At 36.9% G+C, this 22,559-nt stretch overlaps 1 protein-coding gene across 1 annotated transcript in view; it reads right to left on the bottom strand.

The window, feature by feature from the left end:
• PPA2 (inorganic pyrophosphatase 2) overlaps positions 1-22,559 on the bottom strand; it is a 70,833-nt gene that overhangs the window by 11,974 nt on the left and 36,300 nt on the right. The window contains exons 7-8 of the mRNA XM_084872819.1: positions 4,759-4,886; positions 3,362-3,447 (exon numbers count right to left, since the gene is read on the bottom strand). Coding sequence (XP_084728945.1) covers positions 3,362-3,447; positions 4,759-4,886 — 214 coding nt within the window. The remainder of the gene's footprint in view (positions 1-3,361; positions 3,448-4,758; positions 4,887-22,559) is intronic.

Here is a 22,559-nt window from a genome sequence, read left to right as displayed (position 1 = left end):
AAAAATGAGTTAAAATTCTAAAGATTTAGTCTTTAAATGACATAGACACATATAATTTATATCCAGAATGTATGGCCTGATAATTTTTAAGCCAACAAAACTTATTTTGTTGTATTCTTTAAAATGGTACAGGTAGCCTTACTGTGGTGGCTCAATGGTTGAGCATCAACCTATGAACCAGGAGGTCACAGTTTGACTCCTGGTCAGGGCACAAGCCTGGGTTGTGGGCTCGATCCCCAGTAGGGAGCATGCAAGGAGGCAGCCAATCAATGATTCTCTCTCATCATTGATGTTTCTGTTTCTCTTTCCCTCTCCCTTTTTCTCTGAAATCAATAAAAAAAATATAAGAAATAATAATAAAATAAAATGGTAGAGGCAAGTTATAGCTGTTAAGTAAACAGACTTGGAATTTGGCTTAAATCCTGGCTCCACCACCCAGTGAGACCTTGACCATTCAATCTCTGTGGTTTCAATTCCTCATGGGAAAAATGGAGATGTACTAGGTACTGGTGGTGAGTATTAATGAAATAACATATATAAAACACATAGAACCTGGAAGATAGTAGAGTTCAATAAATGTCAACTCTTACTAATGTAATCCTAATCATTACCAAAAACTAGAGCAAAATAATGCCAGAACTTAAAAACAGCCACTCTCAGAATGAAGATAATTAGAATCAGCACCGAAGGAATGATATCAAGCAGTAGAAAAGCTAACCAAAGAGATGGTCTCCAGCTGTGTAGCTGAGGAAGCCTGGGAAAAACGCAAGTCCCTCAAGGACTGCAGGAGCTGTTCAGTTAGTATGATTAGCAAGGAGATAAGTAAGGAAGTGAACAGAAAGCAAATACCTCTTCAGACAATTAGAGATCCCTTCTTTATCAGGGGTCCTCAAACTTTTTAAAGTGGGGGCCAGATCACGGTCCCTCAGAGAGCTGGAGGGCCGGACTATATGAACTACTAATTCCTACTGTAACACCTCGGCTGCGCTCACTGCCCAAAAAACCTGGCGGGCCGGATCAGACTCCTCTGCGGGCCGCATGTGGCCCGCGGGCCGTAGTTTGAAGACACCTAGCTCATCACATTACTAGCTGACTTCGAGTATCTGACCATGAAGAGTAACTCAGTCTACCAGTTACTAGGATAGTCAGGATTGGAAGACTTTGTTGTTAATAAATTAAACTATCTAAATTAGAAAAAAACTACCTAAATTTTAAGAATATGCTGATAAAAAGAGAGACTAGTGTGCACAAGAGATAAGAAAATGGGGAGGAAGATATCGGAATTGAGGGTGTTACATCAGCCTGCACGAGAAATAGAATCTGAAGCTATAATGCCCAAGCATGTGTGCCACAGGTAAGATGAGCCCCTTGACGACCTGGATAAAATATTCCTTGAGACTATTTCTTTCCTTCGTCTGACTAAATAATTCTAATGATTGCTCTAATGTCTCTTTTTTGATTCCAGACTCTATGCTCCAAAAGAGCAGGGACTGTTGATTGTATTCACAGCAGTAATCCTGGTATCAGGACAGTACCTGGCAGCAGACCCCCAGTCAGTGTTTGCTGTTAAGAGAATGGTTTTCCAATTTCTCCTGGTTCAGAGAAGTGGGGCAGTATCCACTCTTGAGGATGCCATGTTACTTTCCATAGCTGGGCTCACCAACAGTCAGTTGTTTTTGTTCCCAGACTCATTTATGTCTGTTGTCTTGGTTGCTATTATTTCATAATTTGAGCAGTAATTATGCTCATAGATGAAGGGAGTGTGAAAAGAGAACTGTTTCTATGAACACTAAAAGTAGAGTCTAAGGCTCTAAAACTTATGAGGCAGTAAACACTATTGGGGCTCTAAAAAGCCTGGAAAAAAATGAATTACTATAAAAAAAAACTTGATGGCAAAATCAGGTATGAAATAAGGCAATTGTAAAAGGTTAGAAAAAAACACACCCTTCAAATCTATAAGGGTTTTTCACTGTAAGGAGTTTAAGGGTTATAGGATCTGATCTTTATTTTTATTATACATTGTGTTAGAATCTTATATAATAAAGAGATAATATGCAAATTGACCCTCACACCCTCACAAGATGCCTGCCTACAACCAGGCCGGTAGGGGGTTAGTGAGGGATGACCAAATAACCAAACAGCAGGGCAGTTGAGGGTGACCAGGACAGCAGAGGGGGGAGGCAGTTGGGGGCGATCAGGTCAGTGTGTGTGTAGGGAGGGAATTAGGAGTGACCAGGCAGGCAGGCAGATGAGTGATTAGGAGCCAGTGCTCCAGGATTGTGAGAGGGATGTCTGACTGCCAGTTTAGGCCTGATCCCCAGGATCTGCCCTAAACTGGAAGTCAGACATCCCCCAAGGGGTCCCTGATTGGAGAGGGTGCATGCTGGGCTGAAGGGACCCTCCCTCCCCCCAATGCATGAATTTCATGTCCCAGGCCTCTACTATATATATATATATATACATATATATATATATATATATATATAATCTACATGGAATGGATACAGAAAAGATTTTAGCCTTATATTTAGGAATAGGCGAATAAATGTACATTTAAATGTTTTAAAGTAAAATAAATAACTGGTTATATATGTTATTATTGTTTGATTCCTATGAATCCATCAGCTAATGATCCAGATCTTGTTGGGTAAGAAGGCTTTTTTGTTCTTATTAAGAAGCTTGAGGCTCAGTGCATGAAATTCGTGCTCTTAGGGGTGGGGGAGAGGGGCAGCAGTTCCCTCAGCCCAGCCTGCACCCTCTCACAGTCTGGGACCATCGGGGGATGTTCCCACAGGGAGCAGGCCTAAGCCAGCAGTCGGACATCCTTAGTGCTGCCGTGTTGGCGGGAGAGGCTCCTGCCACTGCCTCTGCACTCATAAGCCATGACCTTGGCTTCTGGCCAAGCAGCGCTCCCAAGGGGCAGCTCCTGTATTGAGCATCTGCCCCCTGGTGGCCAGTGTGTGTCATAGTGACCAGTCATTCTGCCGTTTGGTAGATTTGCATATTAGCCTTTTATTATATAGGATGGTGTGGTAGCTACAAGATAAATAAAATCACTATATGCTTGCATGTTGAAAAATTGTTAATGTCTTTTCACTCCATCATTGCACATAGCACAATATATTCAATAACCACTGATACTATAAATGCCCCCAGTAAACCTTAAGTCCCTTGAAAAAAAAACAAAAAGTCAATTACTAGTTTCATGGTGCCCAGCACTTAGTAATGACTTCCAAATAGGTGCTCTGTAAATATTTAAGTGAAAAAAAAATTGCAACTCCCTTAAAAAAAAATCAGATCTGAGTAGTATTATATTTATTGCCAATGAATAATAACAAAATGTAAAATGACAAATTCTTACCAATTTATAGACCCTCCATCACACTTCCTCATAAGCAACGCTTTCCAACATTCATGTGCAGATTTAATAACTTCAAAAGCAAAAGCCTAATTCCAAACCAAAAGAAAAAAAAAGTCATAGCAATCATCACATCATTATACTAATATTACACTCACTATCAGAACATGAGCTGAGGAGCCAGGCAAACTTGAGTATAAATTCTTGCATCCTTATTTACCAGCAGTTTGACTTTGGGCAAGTTGCTTAATCTCACTAAATCTTAATTTCTTCATCTATTAAGTGGAATGGAGTGGGGATAATTGAAATCAGGGGTTGGCAACCTAAAGCCTGGGGGCCAGATGCAGTCCGCCTCTGTTTTTGTAGATAAAGTTTTATTGAACAATTTTATACTTATACTTAATAATCCTATACAAAAGCCTTAGATCTTAAAGGTTCTTTTAATAAAGGTTCTTTAAAAAAAAAATATGGGGTCTAGCAATAAATTCTTATATAGCAAAATACTTATTATAAATGCTATTTTTATTTATTTATTTAAATATATTTTTATTGATTTCAGAGAAGAATGGAAAGGGAGAGATAGAAACATCCATGATGTGAGAGTCATTGACTAGCTGCCTCCTGCACGCCCCTTCTCCCCACCACCGGGCATTGATCCAGCAACCAGGGCATGTGCCCTGACCTGGAATTGAAATGTGACCCATGCTGGCTGGGCCTTATTGCAAATTTTAGTTGCCATTAACATGGCTTACTTATTAAATATAATTTATTTATTAGCACCCACTTAAAGGTTGGTTTATAATTCATAATTCATATAGTGGTAATAACTTTAAAATAACTCTCTGACCTATTTTCTCCATTTGCATCATATTAGAGACAGTTTATGGTATTCTATTAAAAAATTCTATGACACTGAGATAATTCAAATACTTTCTTAAATTAGCAGCTTGATTCAGTCATGGTAAAATGAGCACATAGGAGACAAGCCCCTATTGATTTATACTAATAGTAAGTAACTGTGTCCTCTCCAGAATAGTAAATAGAAGGTTTTTCTTCATAGAGAATTTGAAGAATTGGACTCATCATGGAAATCCCTCTTTTTTTTTTTTTAGATGAAAAAGATATCTATAGATAAATAGATGGATATAGATCTTCACCAGCCTACTGATTCACTGAGAGATCTCCTGGAAAAAAAATTTAATGAAAGTGATGAAATAATGTCCTTAAGTATAAAAATTATTAAAACTTTTGCTATATACAAAATATTCATATAAGAAATCCCAAACATGAAAAAGTATTGTACAGGTATTACACGGTACGTTTTAGGGAGGGGGGCAAAAAAAAAATCAATAAAATATATAATAAAAAATAAATAAATAAATAAAGAGTATCATCATCACCTTGTTTTTGAATTCTCCATTAAAAGCAAACTGGTTTTCTGGTTTTCCCTCTGGCACCTTATAAAATCTAAACCAATTAAGTGTAGCTTCCAAATAACCTGGTTTGTACTTCCGTACATCATTAATATCTGTAAGTGAAGAAACAAGAAGACTTTTGTTAAAAATAAAAATTCATTCCTTATAGAGCGTGGGACCGAGGGAGCCAAAAAAAACACAGGGTCTATTCTGACTCTGCTAACAAGGCATAATCATCAACATATGTCCTATCACTTCCTGACTTCGTTTTGTAACACGAATATTACTACTTCATTCTACAGACACTTCTTGAGTATCTTCAGACACTGTGTTAGGTACAGGAGATGAGAACAGCCAAGTTCTTTTCCTCAAGGAGCTCAGAGGTCTAATGAAAGAAACAAATAGACAACAAAATGTAATGCAGTAAGAAGAATTAGTGTGAGGCCATCTGCTGGCAATGAGGGCTAAAGTAGGGAAAGTTACAACATCAGGATCAGCGCTCAAAAAATATTACACTAAAGGAACACTGAATATTAAAGGAGAGGGTAGTACCCAGAAGAGAACATACTAAAGTTGGGTAAGAAAGGTTTCATGAACATATATACCAAATATTTAGTAAGTTTCTCATTCATTATGTGTCAAATAGTGTTCTAAACAGTGAGAGAACAGTTCATGGAAACGAATTTCTACTCTCATGGCTTGCACAGTAGGAAGAGACAAATAACAAATAGAAAAATAAACACATAAATATATTCAGCGGCAAAAAAGAATGATGAGGAAAATAAAGCAGAGTAAGAAAGAATGAAGACAGGGCAACTTTAAACAGGATGATACATAGATGGTGCAGAAGTTTTAATTCCAGAATCTTTAATGATTTACAGGATTTATTTTTAAGTTCTGTTACCATATAAACAGCTTGACCATTACATTTCGAGAGCATTCATTTAAAAATAACTGGTTATTACTATATTAATAGACCCCCCCCCCCCACATAAAGGTTCCCAAGACATATATCCTTTCCAATAAATATCAATTGAAAAAGTATGAGGAATAACTAGGTAAAACTAGAAGCCTTAGAGAAACCAAGATGGTGGCAAAGATAAACACCTAAACTTCTGCCTCGAATAATTTCAAAACTACAACTAATGGACAAAATGTCTATCGCCCAGAACCATGGGAAAGCTGCCTGAGTGGAAGTTCTACAACTAGAAGGAAAGAGAAAAGAGCATTCAGTGCACAAGCACTGAAAAGCTGAGGTACAGAGGCATGCGAATTGGGCTGGTGGCAAGCGACTAGATGTGCTGTTTTTTTTTCAACCTGAAGGGAAACAAGCTCCTGATTACTCTGAAATCCAGTTTTGGGGGAGATGCTAGGGACCCAAACTCCCACGGGAGAAGCTGGACTGTCTGCCATAGGGTCGGAAAGTGAGGGTGACTTTCTTGAAGAGGTGTGCCCAGCAATCATTGTTTACTGTGCTGGAGTGTGGGACGTGGGGATTTGGAAACATGGAAAGCCAGAGAAGACTGCCTGGCAACCATTGATGGCAACCTACCCAAGAGGAGCTACAGCAAGAACTATCGTTTTCTCCTCTTTGTTTGGGGTTTGGAAGTTTTGGAGCTGTCTGACTGGAGCTGAAGTTTATTTGGATAAGCTGTGATAGGGCAGCCCATTTATATGCAAAAGCCACTGTGCGAGATTGGGTGTGTTTGTAGATTGTGTGGGATGGGGTCTCAGGGCTTCACTAGGCTAGGGCGTGGCAAACAGCCCATCCTGGTTAATTAGTATATTTCATATATATATATATATATATATATATATATATATATATATATATATATATATATATATATATATAATAGCAATGACAAACAGACTTGGTAGTACTGAAAAATTAGAAAGTTATAACTAAAAACCAGAGACGACACCATGCATAGGGATTATTTAAAGATCATATGATTTCAGATTTGCTCATCCAAGCCTTGTGGGAATCCTCACTCACTAGCCATGTCAGGAAAAGGTAAGCAGTTTTATGCTTGCCTTTGCCTGTTATGTAAAGGTTTAGCAAGAGTTACACATGCCTCCAGAGGCCAGGTGTTTCACACAGTGAAATGAGTGTGGTAAGGCAGAAACCATAGGCATGGCAGAGACCATGGCAAACAGAAGATTGAGTATGCTGACTAAAGGCACTCAAAATTAGAATGTTACAATATGCCAATGGGCCATATATCTAAGGTAATTTTGGAGCAAATAGCAGGAACATTACAAGGAAGGGGGAAAAGAATCACTTGAAATTGAACACAGGCTACTCTTACTCTATTAATTATCTTATCTAATAAAGAGGGAATATGCTAATTGACCCTCATGCCACCACAAAGATGGTGCGCCCACTGCCAATAAGGAGGGAACATGCTAATTGACTGCCCCACACTCAAAAATGGTGGTGGCCACAGCCACAAGATGGTGGCGTCCAGTCCCCTCAGTCCCACTGAGGCACCTGCCTCTGGATTCCCCCAGTCCCCTCAGCCCCCCAACCCGCCAGGGCCGGCCCAAGGTGCAGGCAAACTTCAGATGTCAGCTGCCCAGCCGCCCAGGGCCGCCCGAGGTGTAGGTAAGCCTCGGATGGTGGCTGCCCAGCTGCCCAGGGCTGCCCGAGGCAGCAGCAGAGGTGTAATGGGGTGTCACCTTTCCCTGATCACTGGGTCACGTCCTGCTCCCGAGGGCTCCCAGACTGTAAGAGGGGGCAGGCAGTACAACTGAGGGGACTTAACAATGGGTTGGGGAGGTGGGGGGGGGGAGTAAGACCAATAAAAACCAGTTAGGATTAAACTTATATAAAACTTAAAAGTATCAAAGAGCTAAAAGGGACTAGTCTGTAAAATTTGGTAAAAATAGTCACCTGACGGGGAAGAGAAGCTTCTATTCCAAAAATATGTGGGATTTTTCTCATACATGCTCCAGAAAAAGAAAAAAAGAAAACTATATATAAAAAAAGAAACTATAAGTACAGTGAACTTCTTAAAAATGAATGCCACTATGCAAGGATGAAAGACTAGAATGATCTTGGAGAAATGGCCTAATATAAAACTAAACAAATTAGTCAGGAATTCGCCGAAGCCGGTTTGGCTCAGTGGTAGAGCATCAGTCTGCGGACTGAAAGGTCCCGGGTTCGATTCCGGTCAAGGGCATGTACCTCGGTTGTGGGCACATCCCCGGTAGGGGGTGTGCAGGAGGCAGCTGGTCGATGTTTCTCTCTCATCGACGTTTCTAGCTCTCTATCTCTCTCCCTTTCTCTCTGTAAAAAATCAATAAAATATATTTAAAAAAAAAATTAGTCAGGAATCCACCAGAAGAGATAAAAAGTACTTGTAATTCATAACAAAATCAGTAACACTAAGAATTTAGACAGTCATTTTGAAAGAGAGGATCAAATGCTCAGTGAGGAAAAAATGGGCTCCCAACCTAAGTTAAAAATAAGAACAGTAGGGCAATCTACAACACAGGGGGAAATAGAAAGTCACCCAGGTATGTATCACCCTAGTTTTCCTTTAAAAAGCTTCATAAAAGGTATCATAACGTCTATCAAATTGTGTGCAGCCATCGTTTACCTTATTACAGGTTTATTTTCAAATTTGAAGGTTTAATTAACAAAAATTACATGGAATTGCCTTTAGAGAATATTTATAGTTAAATGAAAGGTATTAAGATTTATAAAAATAATCATAGTTATAAATAAATCCACTGGAAATTTTATACATTTCTTTACTAAAAAAGCAAAACAGAAATAATGATGAAATGAAACAACAAATTTTACAGTTTAATTTGCTTTTACCAAATCTGAGCTCTCCATCTTAATTTCATTAAATATTTTTATTAGTTTTAGAAAGGAAGGGAGTACAAGGGGGGAGGGGAAGAGAGAAAGAGAGAGATCTAAAGCATGAGAACTTTTGTATCTAATTCAAAGTACCAATAAACTTTAAAAATGATTATATATTGCCGAAGCCGGTTTGGCTCAGTGGTAGAGCATCGGTCTGCGGAGTGAAAGGCCCAAGGTTCGATTCCGGTCAAGGGCATGTACATTGGTTGTGGGCACATCCCCAGTAGGGGGTGTGCAAGAGGCAGCTGGTCGGTGTTTCTCACTCATCGACGTTTCTAGCTCTCTATCTCTCTCCCTTCCTCTCTGTAAAAAATCAATAAAATATATTTAAAAAAAAATATATTTTAAAAACAAAGAAATTAGACGTATGAGGTTATTATAATACAGTAAATCTAAAGATCAACAATGAACATTTTAAGTAATTCTCTTACCCATCAACAAAGAAACACACTCAGCCCCCCTCCACCCAAGTACACATATAATTTAAAAATATTTAAGCAAACAAAAAAGGAAAAACACACTCTTGCTTAATAAGTAACTTTTGGTCCTAAGAATATTCAGGAAATGATGACAATAAGAACACTCAGAACCTTTAAAAGAAGAAACAAGGTACACTAGGAAAAACATCCTGTTTGGATTAGACAGCACTAAATTCAGACTCCAGTTCTGGCACTCATATACTATTGAGTCATCTTGGAAACATAAATTACTTGTCTGATTCTTCAAACATAAAATAAGAGACTGAAGGTTGTTGTGAGAATTAAATAAGGTAATATGTGAAAATCATCTAATTAAACGTAAGAGTTAATTCTTTTTTGAATTTTTTTTTCTATTGATTTCAGAGAGGAAGGGAGAGGGAGAGAGAGATGGAAAGATCAATGATGAGAGATAATTACTGATTGGCTGCCTCCTACATGCTCTCCACTGGGGATGGAGCCTGAAACCAGGGTGAGTGCCCCTCCATTGGAATCAAACCCTCAGTCCGCAGACCGATGATTTATCCACTGAGCCAAACCAGGTAGGGCAAGATTTGTCTTAACAAATATTAATTACCAGCCCTCTTATCCTCTAAAATCTTGTCCATGGGATGCAGCCAAAGTAATACTCAGAGGTAAGCTTTATCTCTCAACATTAAATCAACAGAACAACAAGAAAAGCCCAGAGTAAGTTGAAGAAAGGAAATAATAAAGATTAGAGCAGAAATAAACAATAGAGACTAAAAAAAAAAAAAAAATACAAAAGATCAATGAAACCAAGAGCTAGTTCTTTGAAAAGATAAACAAAATTGATGACGCATTAGCCAGATTCATCAAGAAACAAAGAGAAAAGACCCAAATGAAATCAGCAATGAAAGCCAAAAAGAAATAACTGACACCACAAATATATGAACAGCTATTTATGTCAACAAGCTGGACAATGTGGGTGAAACGAAAAAATTCCTAGAAAAAAATACAATCTCCCAAAACTGAGTCAGGAAGAATAAGAAAACCTGAATAGGCCATTAACAACTAACGAAATAGAAGCAGTAATAATAAAAAAAAAAAAAATAAAAACCTCCAAGGAAACAAAAGCCCTGGGTGGCTTCACATTGGGGGTTTTACCAAACATTCAAAGAAGAACTAACACCTATACTCAAACTATTCCAACAAATCCAAGAGGAAGGAACACTTCCATCTATTTTTATGAGGCCAGCATTATCCTAATTCCAAAACCAGATAAAGACACAACAAAGAAAGATAATTCCAGGCCAATATCCTTGATGAACATAGATGTCAAAATCCTCAACAAAGTATTAGTAAATTACATCCACAACATATTAAAAAGACGATATACCATGTTCAAGTGGGATTTATTCCAGGGATGCAAGTCAATAAATGTGATACACCACATAAATAAATTGAAAGACAGAAATCACATGAACTTACAGATCCACAAAGGTCATTATTCCCTAAGCAGGATAAATATAAAGGAAAGAACACTTTAGCATCTCTCTCTCTCTCTCTCTCTCTCTCTCTCTCTCTCTCTCTCGCTCGCTCTCGCTCTCTCTCTCTCTCTTTTTCTCTCTCTCTCTCTCACACACACATACTAGCTGAAATCCAAAGATAAGAAGAAAATCTTTAAAAATAATCTGAGAATAAAATGTATTATATACTGGGTAACAATAAGTTGACATTTGACTTCTCATCAGAAGCAATGGAGGCCAAAAGAATATGGAACATCTTCACAAAAATCTCCATAATTCACAATTCTATATCTGGTAAAACTACACTTTCAAAATAAAAGCGTGAAATAACAATTTCATATCAATCGAAATAGAGTAAACTCATCACCAGTAGTACCATACTACAAAAAATGCTGAAGTCTTCAGGTTGAAGAGAAATGACATGAGATGGAAATTATGGATCTTTAGGACGTAATGAAATGTATGGTACAGCCACTTAATAGTTTGACAGTTTCTTATGATGTCAAGCATTTAATTACCGTCTCACCCAGTAACCCATTTCCTAGGTATTTCCCCAAGAGAAATAAAAACATATGTTCACACAAAGACTTGTATTTGAACATTCATAGCCGTTTTATTCATATTATCCCCAAATTGAAAACCCAAATTTCTAATAACAGGTGGATTAATAAACTATGGCATGTCTACACAATGAAACTTTATTCAGCAAAAAAAAAAGAAAAAAATTAGTACACAAATTAGACACAACCTTATACATGAATCTAAAGCATTATGCAAGAGAAAAAGGTCATAAACCAGACTACATGTCTTTGGCAATGTATAACTGACACTATTGTAATACAACTGGGATTGTTAAAATGTCAAAATTTTTAATATACACATTTTCTCCATTTAAAATGCACCTATTTTGAGGATACTTTCAGACTGCTCAAAATGTTCATTTTGTGCTTATCAATAATATATATAGCCTGGCTAGTGTGGCTCAGTGGTTGAACATCAACCTATGAACCAGAAGGTCACAGTTTAATGCAGGTCAGGGCACATGCCTGGGGTTGTGTGCTTGGTCCCCAGTAGGGGGCATGCAAGAGGCAACTGATCAATGATTCTCATCATTGATGTTTCTCTCTCTCTCATCTTTGAAATCAATAAATATTAAAAAGTAAATAAAATAGTAATAGATATATGCACATTCATTAATTCATCAATTAAAAAATACACATTCAGCACCTATAAATATGCCAGAAACTGTACAAAGCTTTTGTAATGGAGCAATTCATATTAAATACCTAGACACAAACCTAACATAACATGTAGCAAGACCATTACTAAATCAATATCACTTTACTAGGAGATAAACAGAAAAGCATGGATAGATGTAGAAATATATATCATACTAGTATTCATTGATATGAATATTTAATATTTTAAAGATAGCAGAAATCCTTGACAATTGGATTAAAAAATCTGCACAGAAGAATAAAGCTATATGTAAAACAAACAAACAAAAAAACTATTTTGAAAACGTAAAACAAAAGAGTAATTTGTCTTGTGTATGCTTTATTATGTGGTTATAGTAATTAAAATAACTTGTCACTGGCACAGGAATAGATCATTGATGACAAACAGAATCCAGAAACAGACTATTTGCATAAAGGAGAATGCAATATATGACAAAGGAGGCATTTCAAAACAGAGGAAAGAGAATAGATTTTTCTGTTAAGTAGTAATGGGAATATTGTATATATGAAAAAAATAAAATAAATTTCATATGAATTAAAGACCCAATTATATATATAAAAAAAGGAAATATAAAAGAGAGACAAGGAAAAATACCTTTCTGTATATAGGGGAAGATATTTTTAAATAAGAATCAAAATGACTAAAACATTCTTTGGCTATGAAGAAATGATGTTTTAATAACTGTTAAATATCATAATAAATGCTAAAATAAATTAAAATGCTAAAACCATGTATAAAAATGATAAAATGGAATACATAAAATATAAAAATATCTGTAAACCAAAAGGCAATAGTTTTTCTGCAGATGAGAAAATATTTCCATCTAAGTAATAAATATCCAAGTAATACTCACATATCAAAAGAACATGTCAACTCAATAGAAAAATGGGAACCATATGTCTAGGTAATTTAGAGAAAGGAAGGACACATAGCCAATAAATAAATGAAAAAGATGCTCCATCCTAGCATTAAGCAGAAAAGCACAAAATTAAAACAAGATACCATTTTTCACCTATCAGATTGGCAGGCAAGTTTTTCCATGTTCAGTACTAATATGTCATTGAAGTTTTAAAAACTGTAAATTAGGTATTATTTATTTCCTTTATGTAAATTAGGAAATTAGGGCTCTAGCATATTAAATAATTTGCTCAAGGTCTTAAAGGGAATAAACTCAATACAGGAGCTTTAAATCTGAGACAACTTTAGAGGAGAAACTAAAGCTTCCAGAGATCTTATGACTTTTCCAAAGTCGATAACAAACACAAGAGAGAATTTTAGAATAGTTTTTTTTTTTTAATTTAATATGCCTTTATTCTTCTGTGCAGAATAAACTCAATATAGTAGCTTTAAATCTTAGGCAGATGTGTATGTATGTGTGTGTGTGGGGGGGGCATCATCATTTGTTTAGGTTATTACATCTTCTAACTGAATGTATATTAAAACTGTTATCAATTAACTTAGATCTAAGGTTAAATCTCCAACAAGCAAGCAAAAACAAAAACACCAAAAAAAACCTGATTAGTGGAATGGTTCTCAACTTCAGAGTCTTATCAAACTATATACATTCCCAACTTGAGAATCCCCTGTACTTCCATGAAAAAGATCTGAAGCAAAATTTTAAAATGCCATTTTTATCTGGATAATTTCCAATGTACCATGAGATAAAGAAGGAAAGCATATAATCAGCTAATCTTTTTATTTTTATGTTTAGATAAACAAAACAAAACAGTAACATTAATGTAGTGCCATTATCTCTTTGCCCATATTATTTTTTAATTAAAAAAAAAAGATACTAGGAAATGGCTTCATGCTTAAAATTTTGTCCAAAGAGGAAAATAAATTAAAAATAAATAAATAGTTTCCAATTTTATGGATTTTACCACAGAGTGATGTAAATGCACAGCACTCTTGTTCTAACACTACAGATGCTGCTCTCACAGAACTACTCATGGGCACACTGGTCTCTACCCAAAATCTGTGCAAAGCAAGAACATGTGTTTTTAATGACATTTTATAAACATTCACAAGAAACAGCAGTTCCTTTCCAGAACACACTGTATTTTCTCTGTCACAATTAGAGGTTCCAGCTCAGAGACGTGTTATAATAGTTTGTACTTACTCAGGATCTCTAAAAGGTTTTCCTTTTTCCACCCTGGTCTGCATACCTGTGTTTAAGACTAATGAATAGTCTCCTTCCATTTAGTTGTCCTTTCCTTCTCCGTTCTCCTTTCCCTAAATTATACTTTATCATCATCTGTACTAAAAATATTTACTAATGTCATAAAAAAAAATAATGGAAATTAACACATTTAAAAAAAGTGTTACCTACTTAGGTAAGTCAACATGGAGGCCTATTTGCATTTTATCAGAAAAACTTCTCAGAAAAGACTTGGTAAATATTTTCCAAAAATATGCATGCTCATTATCATTTCATGAGAAACGAGACAGAAACAATAAAACGGAAACCATCCAGATGTCTTGTGCATAACAGAAATTCAAATATTCTTCTAATCTAATTTTAATATGAAACATATAACACAGTGGCTACAGCTCAGGCTTTGGGTGGGACAGACCGCTACTGAAGTTCCAGCTACAGCACTGAACAGCGAAGCTAAAGAACTTAAAAATGTGCCAAAGTCACCAAGAAATCTATCTCAGGATCCTTTAATTTAAACTTTTTATCTTCATCTCTAACTTTGAAAATAATGTTGGTCTTTCAACTTTAGAAGGAGACAGACTAAAAATGATGGATTAAAAATATTTCATACAACAACCACAATTCAGAGATGGGAAAAACCCTTGGGAACATTTACTGATTAGAGGATCAACTTTAGAGAAACTGAGGCTTTGGGAGGTCATGACTTTTCCAAGGTCAGATAACTAACAAACACACCAGAGGATTTTAGATCTCCCTACTCTTTACCACATCATAGAAATATGACTGAAGCCTAAAAAAACACTGAAAAGAGGTCAAGGTTTAAAACAGAGACAAAAGATCCCCAGAAATCTAATTCTATTTTTAATTATAGAACACTTTACCCAATTTGTCCCTCCTTCTCAACTGCCTCCTCCCACACCCCGCCCCTACACACTCATGCCTATTAAGGTACAACTATTAATGAAATGAAAGGAATGAAGATCAAAAGAACCATCGTTTTACAGGAGCCTTTCATCATAATTATCCCACTGATGCCTAAATTATTTCAGAGCAAATGGCCAGCACTCCCAGAAAGCATCACTGTCCTGGGCCATAAATATAGCTGGAGACCCCAACTGCTTTCTAAGGGCTCTCTGCATGATTTTACACCAGTTATTAACCAACACCCCCAGTGCGTCAGTTTCTTAATCTGAAAGAAAAAGGGAACACTAGCACCTCTGGCTTGAGCTTGTGTACACATTAAACAGCTGTTCCAAAGGAAACATTTGGCAGTTCCTTGGCACGAAGTAATTCTTCCAAAAACGTCAGAGCTTTCAGCATGACAATGATGACATGCTAGCCCCTTCTGTGTCAGAGTACACCCACAGGAAAGCAAACTTAGCTCCATTCTTTCTGGTTACAAAGGTTAACATAAATACCTTCCCTTGAGATTACTATACTAATACTTATTTTTATGACAGTATTAAATTGTGTTCTATGAAGTAAGGAAATTATACTTCACATAATTTGGTTATTTTTTTGAAATAGTAATTGTATGGACACTAAAAATTTTAACTTAGAAATGAAAACTTAAGCCAAAGAGATTCAGTTTGTGCATGTATATTCCTGCCTTGAAAGACAAGATACACCCCCTATACATGGTTTCATTTTCTGGGGTTTCTGTTACCCACAATCAATCATATACCAAAAATATTAAATAGAAAATCCCAGAAATAAGCAAGTCATGTTTTATTTTTCAAATACATTTTTACTGACTTCAGAGAGGAAGGGTGAGGGAGGTATAGAAGCATCAATGAGAGAAAATCACTGATCAGCTGCCTCCTGCACGCCCCATACTTGGGATAGAGCCCACAATCTGGGCATGTGCCCTGACAGGGAATCAAACTGTGAATTCCTTGTTCATAGATCACTACTCAACCATTGAGCCATGATGCCTGGCCAATCCATGTTTTAAAATGCACACTATTCTTAGTAGCATGATGAAATCTAGGGCCTTCTCCCACTATCCCGCCCAGGACACCGTTGTCCAACCTATCTACTCTGTATATGTTCCCCGCCTGTTGTCACATAGTAGCCATCCCAGTTATCAGATTGATTATTGTGGTATGGCAGTACCTGAGTAACCCTTACTTTACTTAATAATGGCCCCAAAGTGAAAGAGTTGTGTAGCATAAACTGATGAACAAAAAACAGATCCAGAGACAGAGAAGCATTGATCAGACTAACAAAGCTCAGAGGAAAAGTAGGGGAGGGTGGGAGTAAGGGGGAGAGATCAACCAAAGGACTTGTATGCATGCATATAAGTCTAACCAATGGACACAGACACCAGGAGGGTGAGGGCATGAGTGAGGGGGCAATAAGGGTTAGGACACATATGTAATACCTTAATCAATAAAGAAAAAAAAAGTAGTGTTGCTGGCAACCAAAGAAGAGCTGTAAAGTGCTTCCGTTAAGTTAAAATTCTCAATAGAACAACTATAACAATCTATATATATATATAAAAGCCTAAGTGACCATTAAACTGAACCTACAGGTCAACCAGTTGCATGATGCATATTGACCACCAGGGGGCAGACACTCAATGCAGGAGCTGCCCTCTGGTGGTCAGTGCACTCCCACAGCCAACCTCCTTCCGTCCCTCCCTGTGCCGGGCAAATCTCCCGCAGTGAAAAAGGAAAAAAATGCATGCTGAAATTAAAACATCTACAGTAAGAATGAATCTTCTATCTTAAAATTGTGGAAAAAAAAATTCATGCTACTTTTGCCATTATACTTCAAACAGCAAAAGTTATAACCACAGTGTGTGATAAGTCCTTGGTTAAGTTAGGAAAGATGTATCCCGATGATGTGTTGGCCTACACACCAAAGGGTCACTTGTTTGATTCACTGTCAAGGGCACATACCCGGGTTATAAATTCAACCCCTGACCCACTGGGGCAGGTTGCGGAGCCAACCAATTGATGTGTCTCTTACACATCAATGTTTTTATCCTTTTCTCTTTCCCCCTTCTTCCCTTATACTCTTTCTAAATATCAATGGAAAAAATATCCTGAGGTGAGGATTAACAAAAAACAGAAAATGTGCTCCAACTGATGGCTACATGCTATTCCAGAAATCATTGAGCCTATATGAAGACTTCAGCAAGGATCCTCTGAAACAAGTGACCATATTTACATAACTTTTATTATAATATACTAGTGGCCCACTGCATGAAATACATGCACAGCTGAGATCCCTTGGCTTGGCTGGGGCTTGCTGGTTGCTGGACAGGGCCGAAAGGCTAGGGGGAGGATTTGCTAGGCAGGGGGAGGTTGGCTGTGGGGGCAGCTCCTGCAGTAAGTGTTTGCCCCCTGGTGGTTAATGCGCATCATAGCAACTGGTTGACCAGTTCATTCAGTAGTAATGGTCATTTAGACTTTTATTTATATAGATTGTTATAATTGTTCTAATGTTATTACTATTAATCTTAATAATATTATTATTGCTATTGAGCCTAAGTTATAAATTAAAGTTTATCATAAATACATTTGTAGAGGAAAAAACTGTACATAGAGTCAATACTATCCATAGTGTCAGGCATCCACTGGATATATAAAGTGTATCCCACTTAGATAAGGTAAACTATTGTATATACACCAGTAAAATGCATATACATTTCTGATAATTTTAGAACAAGTGCATTGCTGGCTTTTGAAAAAGTCCCAACTACCTTGCTTAAAATAATTTTGCTATTATCAATGTAATTTATTCATCCCAGAATATATGTGTCAATTTAACTGTTCTAATCTCAATTTCTTTTTTATTTTTTCATTTTTTAAACTACAAAAGCAAGTTATTACAGGACAACAGACAACAGTTTTCATTTACTTAAAGACACCAAACAAAAGAAATCTTTATTGTTCTGCAAGCTGAAGTAACTTCTAGGCCCAAACTTTCTCATGACAGTACTCCCGTCAAACATCACTGGCAGTTCTAAAATGGCTCAGACATCTGTCTGGTGAATATATGGAGCTCTACATTATACATGGTGGTAAATTTAACTGAGAGAAATTACACATCCCCTTGCATTTTGATCTTCTTAAAAAGCTCTGAACTTGTTTCTTTCATAACTAAGTGCTATTATTCCTAACTAGGGGCCTGATGCACGAAATTCGTGCACGGGGGTGGAGGGGGGTTTCCCTCAGCCCAGCCTGCACCCTTTCCAATCTGGGATCCATCTCATAATCCAGGGGCTGCTGGCTCCCAACTGCTCGCCTGCCTGCCTTCCCGATTGCCCCTAACCGCTTCTGCCTGCCAGCCTGATCACCCCCTATCCACTCCCATGCCAACATGATTGATATCTAACTGCTCCCCTACCAGACTGTTTGCCTCCAACTTCCCTCCTCTGCTGGCCTGATCACCCCTAACTGCCCTCCCCTGAAGGCTTGATCGCCCCCAACTACCCTCCCTTGTAGGCCTGGTCCCTCCCACTGCCCTCCCCTGCTGGACATCTTGTGTCCACATGGGGGCAAGATCTTTGACCACATGGGGGCAGTCATCCTGTGTGTTGGAATGATGATCAATCTCCACATTACTCTTTTATTAGATAAGATAGAGGCCTGGTGCATGGGTGGGGGCCAGCTGGTTTGCCTTGAAGGGTGACCCGGATTAGGGTTGGGGTTCCCTTGGGGAATGGGGGAGCCTGAACAAGGTGCCTGTGGTGGTTTGCAGGCCAGCCATGCCCACTGGCGACCCAAGTGGAGGCCCTGCTATCTGGAATTTATTTACCTTCTACAATTGAAACTCTGTAGCCTGGAGTGGAGCCAAATCTCCTGCCTGCTCCAAGACCTGCAGCCATTTATATTGGAATTTATTTACCTTCTATAATTGAAACTTTGTAGCCTGGAGTGGAGGCCTGAGCCAGCCAGGGTGTGCAGAAAGCTTTGCTTCTCCCGTTGCCTGGGGAAACCCTAGCCTCCCATTTCTGTTTGGATTTACCTTCTATAATTGAAACTTTGTAGCCTTGAGTTGAGGCTTAGGCTGGCAAGGGCAGGTAGAAAGTTTGTTTTTTTCCATTGTCCGGGAAACCCAAACCTCCCTCCTGTTCTCTGTGGCCATAGCCATCTTGGTTGGGTTTATTTGCATACTCGCTCTGATTGGCTGGTGGGCATGGCGGAGTGATGGTTAATTTGTATATTACTCTTTTATTAGGTAGGATGGCCAAAGCATTCTCTAATAACAATTTGGGTGTCTCGGGAGTCTTACTAACTCTTTCAGGCCATTGTGGCACTATTGAAAACACAAGAACCTAGAACCTAATTACAGTGCATTAAATAGTCTTAGTGCTCTCAAGTGTTAATGAGGCAGGCAAAGTGACCAATTTTCTATCAGGGAGAATAGGAATTTGTTTTCAAATGTTATTTGGCTTTTTTTTTTTAAAAGGTTTTCACAGTGGCTACTCGTTTTAAAAGGTAAAACTTTTAAGATTTAAATAATAATGTAGAAATTAAAGAAATACAGCTAGCAACCAGTTTCTTCCTAACTGAAACACATTCTCTGATGCAATTGCTAATGTTTGTTCAGTCATGTCAAAGTTAAAAACTGGAACTATGATTACAGGATATTACAGTTTCCCAAAGTTTGAACATATGTTCCTTGGGAACAAAGAAGTTATTTCATAACAAATAAAACAACCCTAAAACTTCCTAGCAAAATCATACTTTAAATGTGTCTAAATTGATATAGTATACACACAGAAGACATACTGGCCATAAATTAAAACAGATTTATTTGTTTAAAAAGAAAAATAGGTGCTGACCATGTAAAAACAAAAAAACAACGACAAAAAAAACCCCCCAGCTATTTCTCAAGAACTGGAAATGAGTAACAAGAAATTTTTAAATATCTAAACAAAAATGTATAGAAAATAATTACTGAAATTTTTAAATAAATTTCTGTATTACATCATCAGAAAACTAGACTTTTTAAAAAAATTTTCAGATAACTACACTTTCCTACATGTTTTTAATAATTCCTCCTGTTGATCTAATAAAAACATCAAGTACAGATGACAAGTTTATTTATTTTTTATTTATTTATTTTGTTACTTCTTCCTTTTAAAAAAAAATATTTTATTGATTTTTTTTCAGAGAGGAAGGGAGAGAGATAGAGACCTAGAAACATCAATGAGAGAAAAACATCAACCAGCTGCCTCTTGCACACCCCCTACTGGGGATGTGCCCGCAACCAATGTACATGCCCTTGACTGGAATCGAACCTGGGACCTTTTAGTCAGCAGACCGACGCTCTACTGCTGAGCCAAACCGGTTTCTGCACAGATGACAAATGTTTAAAATGTTATAAAATCACTCACTCCTTTGCGATAGAAATTTCAATTCCTGCACAGTAATTTAAAGTTACCGTATTAGTAACTTTAAATTACTAACACACACACACACACACACACACACACACACACACACACACACACGACATTCTAATATGTACCAAATAAGATAATCTCCAATGCATTTTCTGGAAAAAATTTTTACCAGCCAACAATGAAAAAGAAAAACAAAAAAGGAGGATATGAAAGAATCTAAGAAAGAGTACAACTAGTAAGCCAGGAGGGCAATAAAAAAAATAAAAACCCACAATAATAGCTATGCAGAGGGATCAAGAGAACGGCCTATCCAACACTGCTTGTTCAACAAATGGTATTATAAACTACATGAATAATATTCACATGAATCCTATAAGTGCAATTCAGTGCTTTCCAAATTTCAGATTCAGGAGTCAAAACATAAAAAAACAAAACAAAACAAAAAACAAAACCAAAAAAAACCAGTTATGATAAAGAACAAAACTTCAAACATTATTCATTTTGACGCTGTAGAACTAATAGTGTGGCTAGACAGTAAAGGGCAGAGAAGTACAGAAACCTCAATGTCCTAGTTCCATTCTGGGCAGCTTCCAGTTATTGTTTAAAATTAATGAAGCAACAAATGTAGCTCAAAGTGTAATATTTAGAATTAAGATAACAGAAGAAGAAATATGGTAACAAAATTGAGAAATGTATAAAAAGCTCGTTTCCTAATCGTCCAAAGCAGCAACTTGAGTCAAGAGAGAAAAGACATGAGTTAGGAAATAGAAGTGTAAGTACACTGCTTACAGAAAGGAAGCAAACACTCAAGAGAACTGAAACCACAGTGTGAAGATGTTATGAGCAGTAAAACTAAGGGTGGGAAGTGGAAGGAGAACTTCAGTTTTCATCTTATATACCTTTTTTATTCTTTTGACTTTTTATTTCCAAGTATTATGATTATTTTATGATTAAAAAATGCCATGAAAATCTTGTGTTTGTGATTTTAGAAAGTAAGGACACATAAGAACACATTTTCAAAGTTGCTTGACTTAATAAATATAGTTGATTAATTTTAAAAGATATATAGTACAGACTGGCACCAAAATTTACAACCTATTAGCTAATATTTATTTAACCAATGAACCCAAATATACATATTTTCTGTTATAATAAAACTAGAGGCCCGATGCACAACATTTTTGCAAGTGGCTCAGCCCTTGCAGCCCCTGTTGCCTGGGCTCATCAGTCTTGGATGCCTCTCAGCCCCGCCCTCTGGTGGTTCGGGAAGGTCGTCTGGAAGGTCGTCCTGCTGTCCAGTCTAATTAACTCTTTGTTATGTAGGGTCATATGTTGTTGTAAGAGGCATAATCATAAAATTGGTTCCTTTATTTGTTTCTGAGGCTTCTTACCCTGATCAAGGTTCTATTATAAACCTATAACATCATATAAAATAAGCCATGTGCTTATAATACGTAAGCTTCCCATGAATTATAAGTCAGATATCTTTGGAAGGTGAATTAATTATTATGATACGAAAATGTTATTAAACATTGTAACAAACCATAACTGGCTTTCTCCTTAAACTTTAAAAAATTCCTACACATATTTAGGAAGCTTTCAAGCCCTCTAATTACCGAGCATCACTTAGCTCTCATCCTTTCTAATTCCCCTTTGACAGGTGCTAATGAAAACACAGACAACACAGCAGGCTAAGGAGTGAAGAAAGAAAAATAAAATTAGGGTAATTTTTGTCCGCTAACACTTCCTTTGTTAAGCAGCAGGATAACAAGAATTCTGTTGTCTGAAATAGTTGAGAGAACAGCTGTATGATGTTTGAAAGATATGATAAACATAAAACAAAACATGTATTTAAATTAAAAAATAAAAGCTGCTACATAGGATCACTTAGAATTCCAGACTTATAATTTTTTTTTTTAATTGTACTGCAATTTCTTCAGCCTTTCAATTTGTGCCTACATCTATTTCTTCCTTGGGTCACTTAAGTAAAAGATAAAAGAAAATGCAATAAAGATATGAGGAATATATTATAATAATATGAAGATAAAAGAAATGAGAAAAAGAAACCACTTACATACAGAACTTATTTTACAAAATCTAGATATATTCGAGTACTTAAAATACCACCCAGTGCAAACAATATGCAAATATCCTTGAAGTAAATTATTTCCCTCCCTTCCCATACCTTAGT

Source organism: Pipistrellus hanaki (genome assembly GCF_964339955.1).
Source record: "Pipistrellus hanaki genome assembly, chromosome: 1".
Taxonomy (NCBI): Eukaryota; Metazoa; Chordata; class Mammalia; order Chiroptera; family Vespertilionidae; genus Pipistrellus; species Pipistrellus hanaki.
This window is presented reverse-complemented; position numbering and strand designations above follow the sequence as displayed.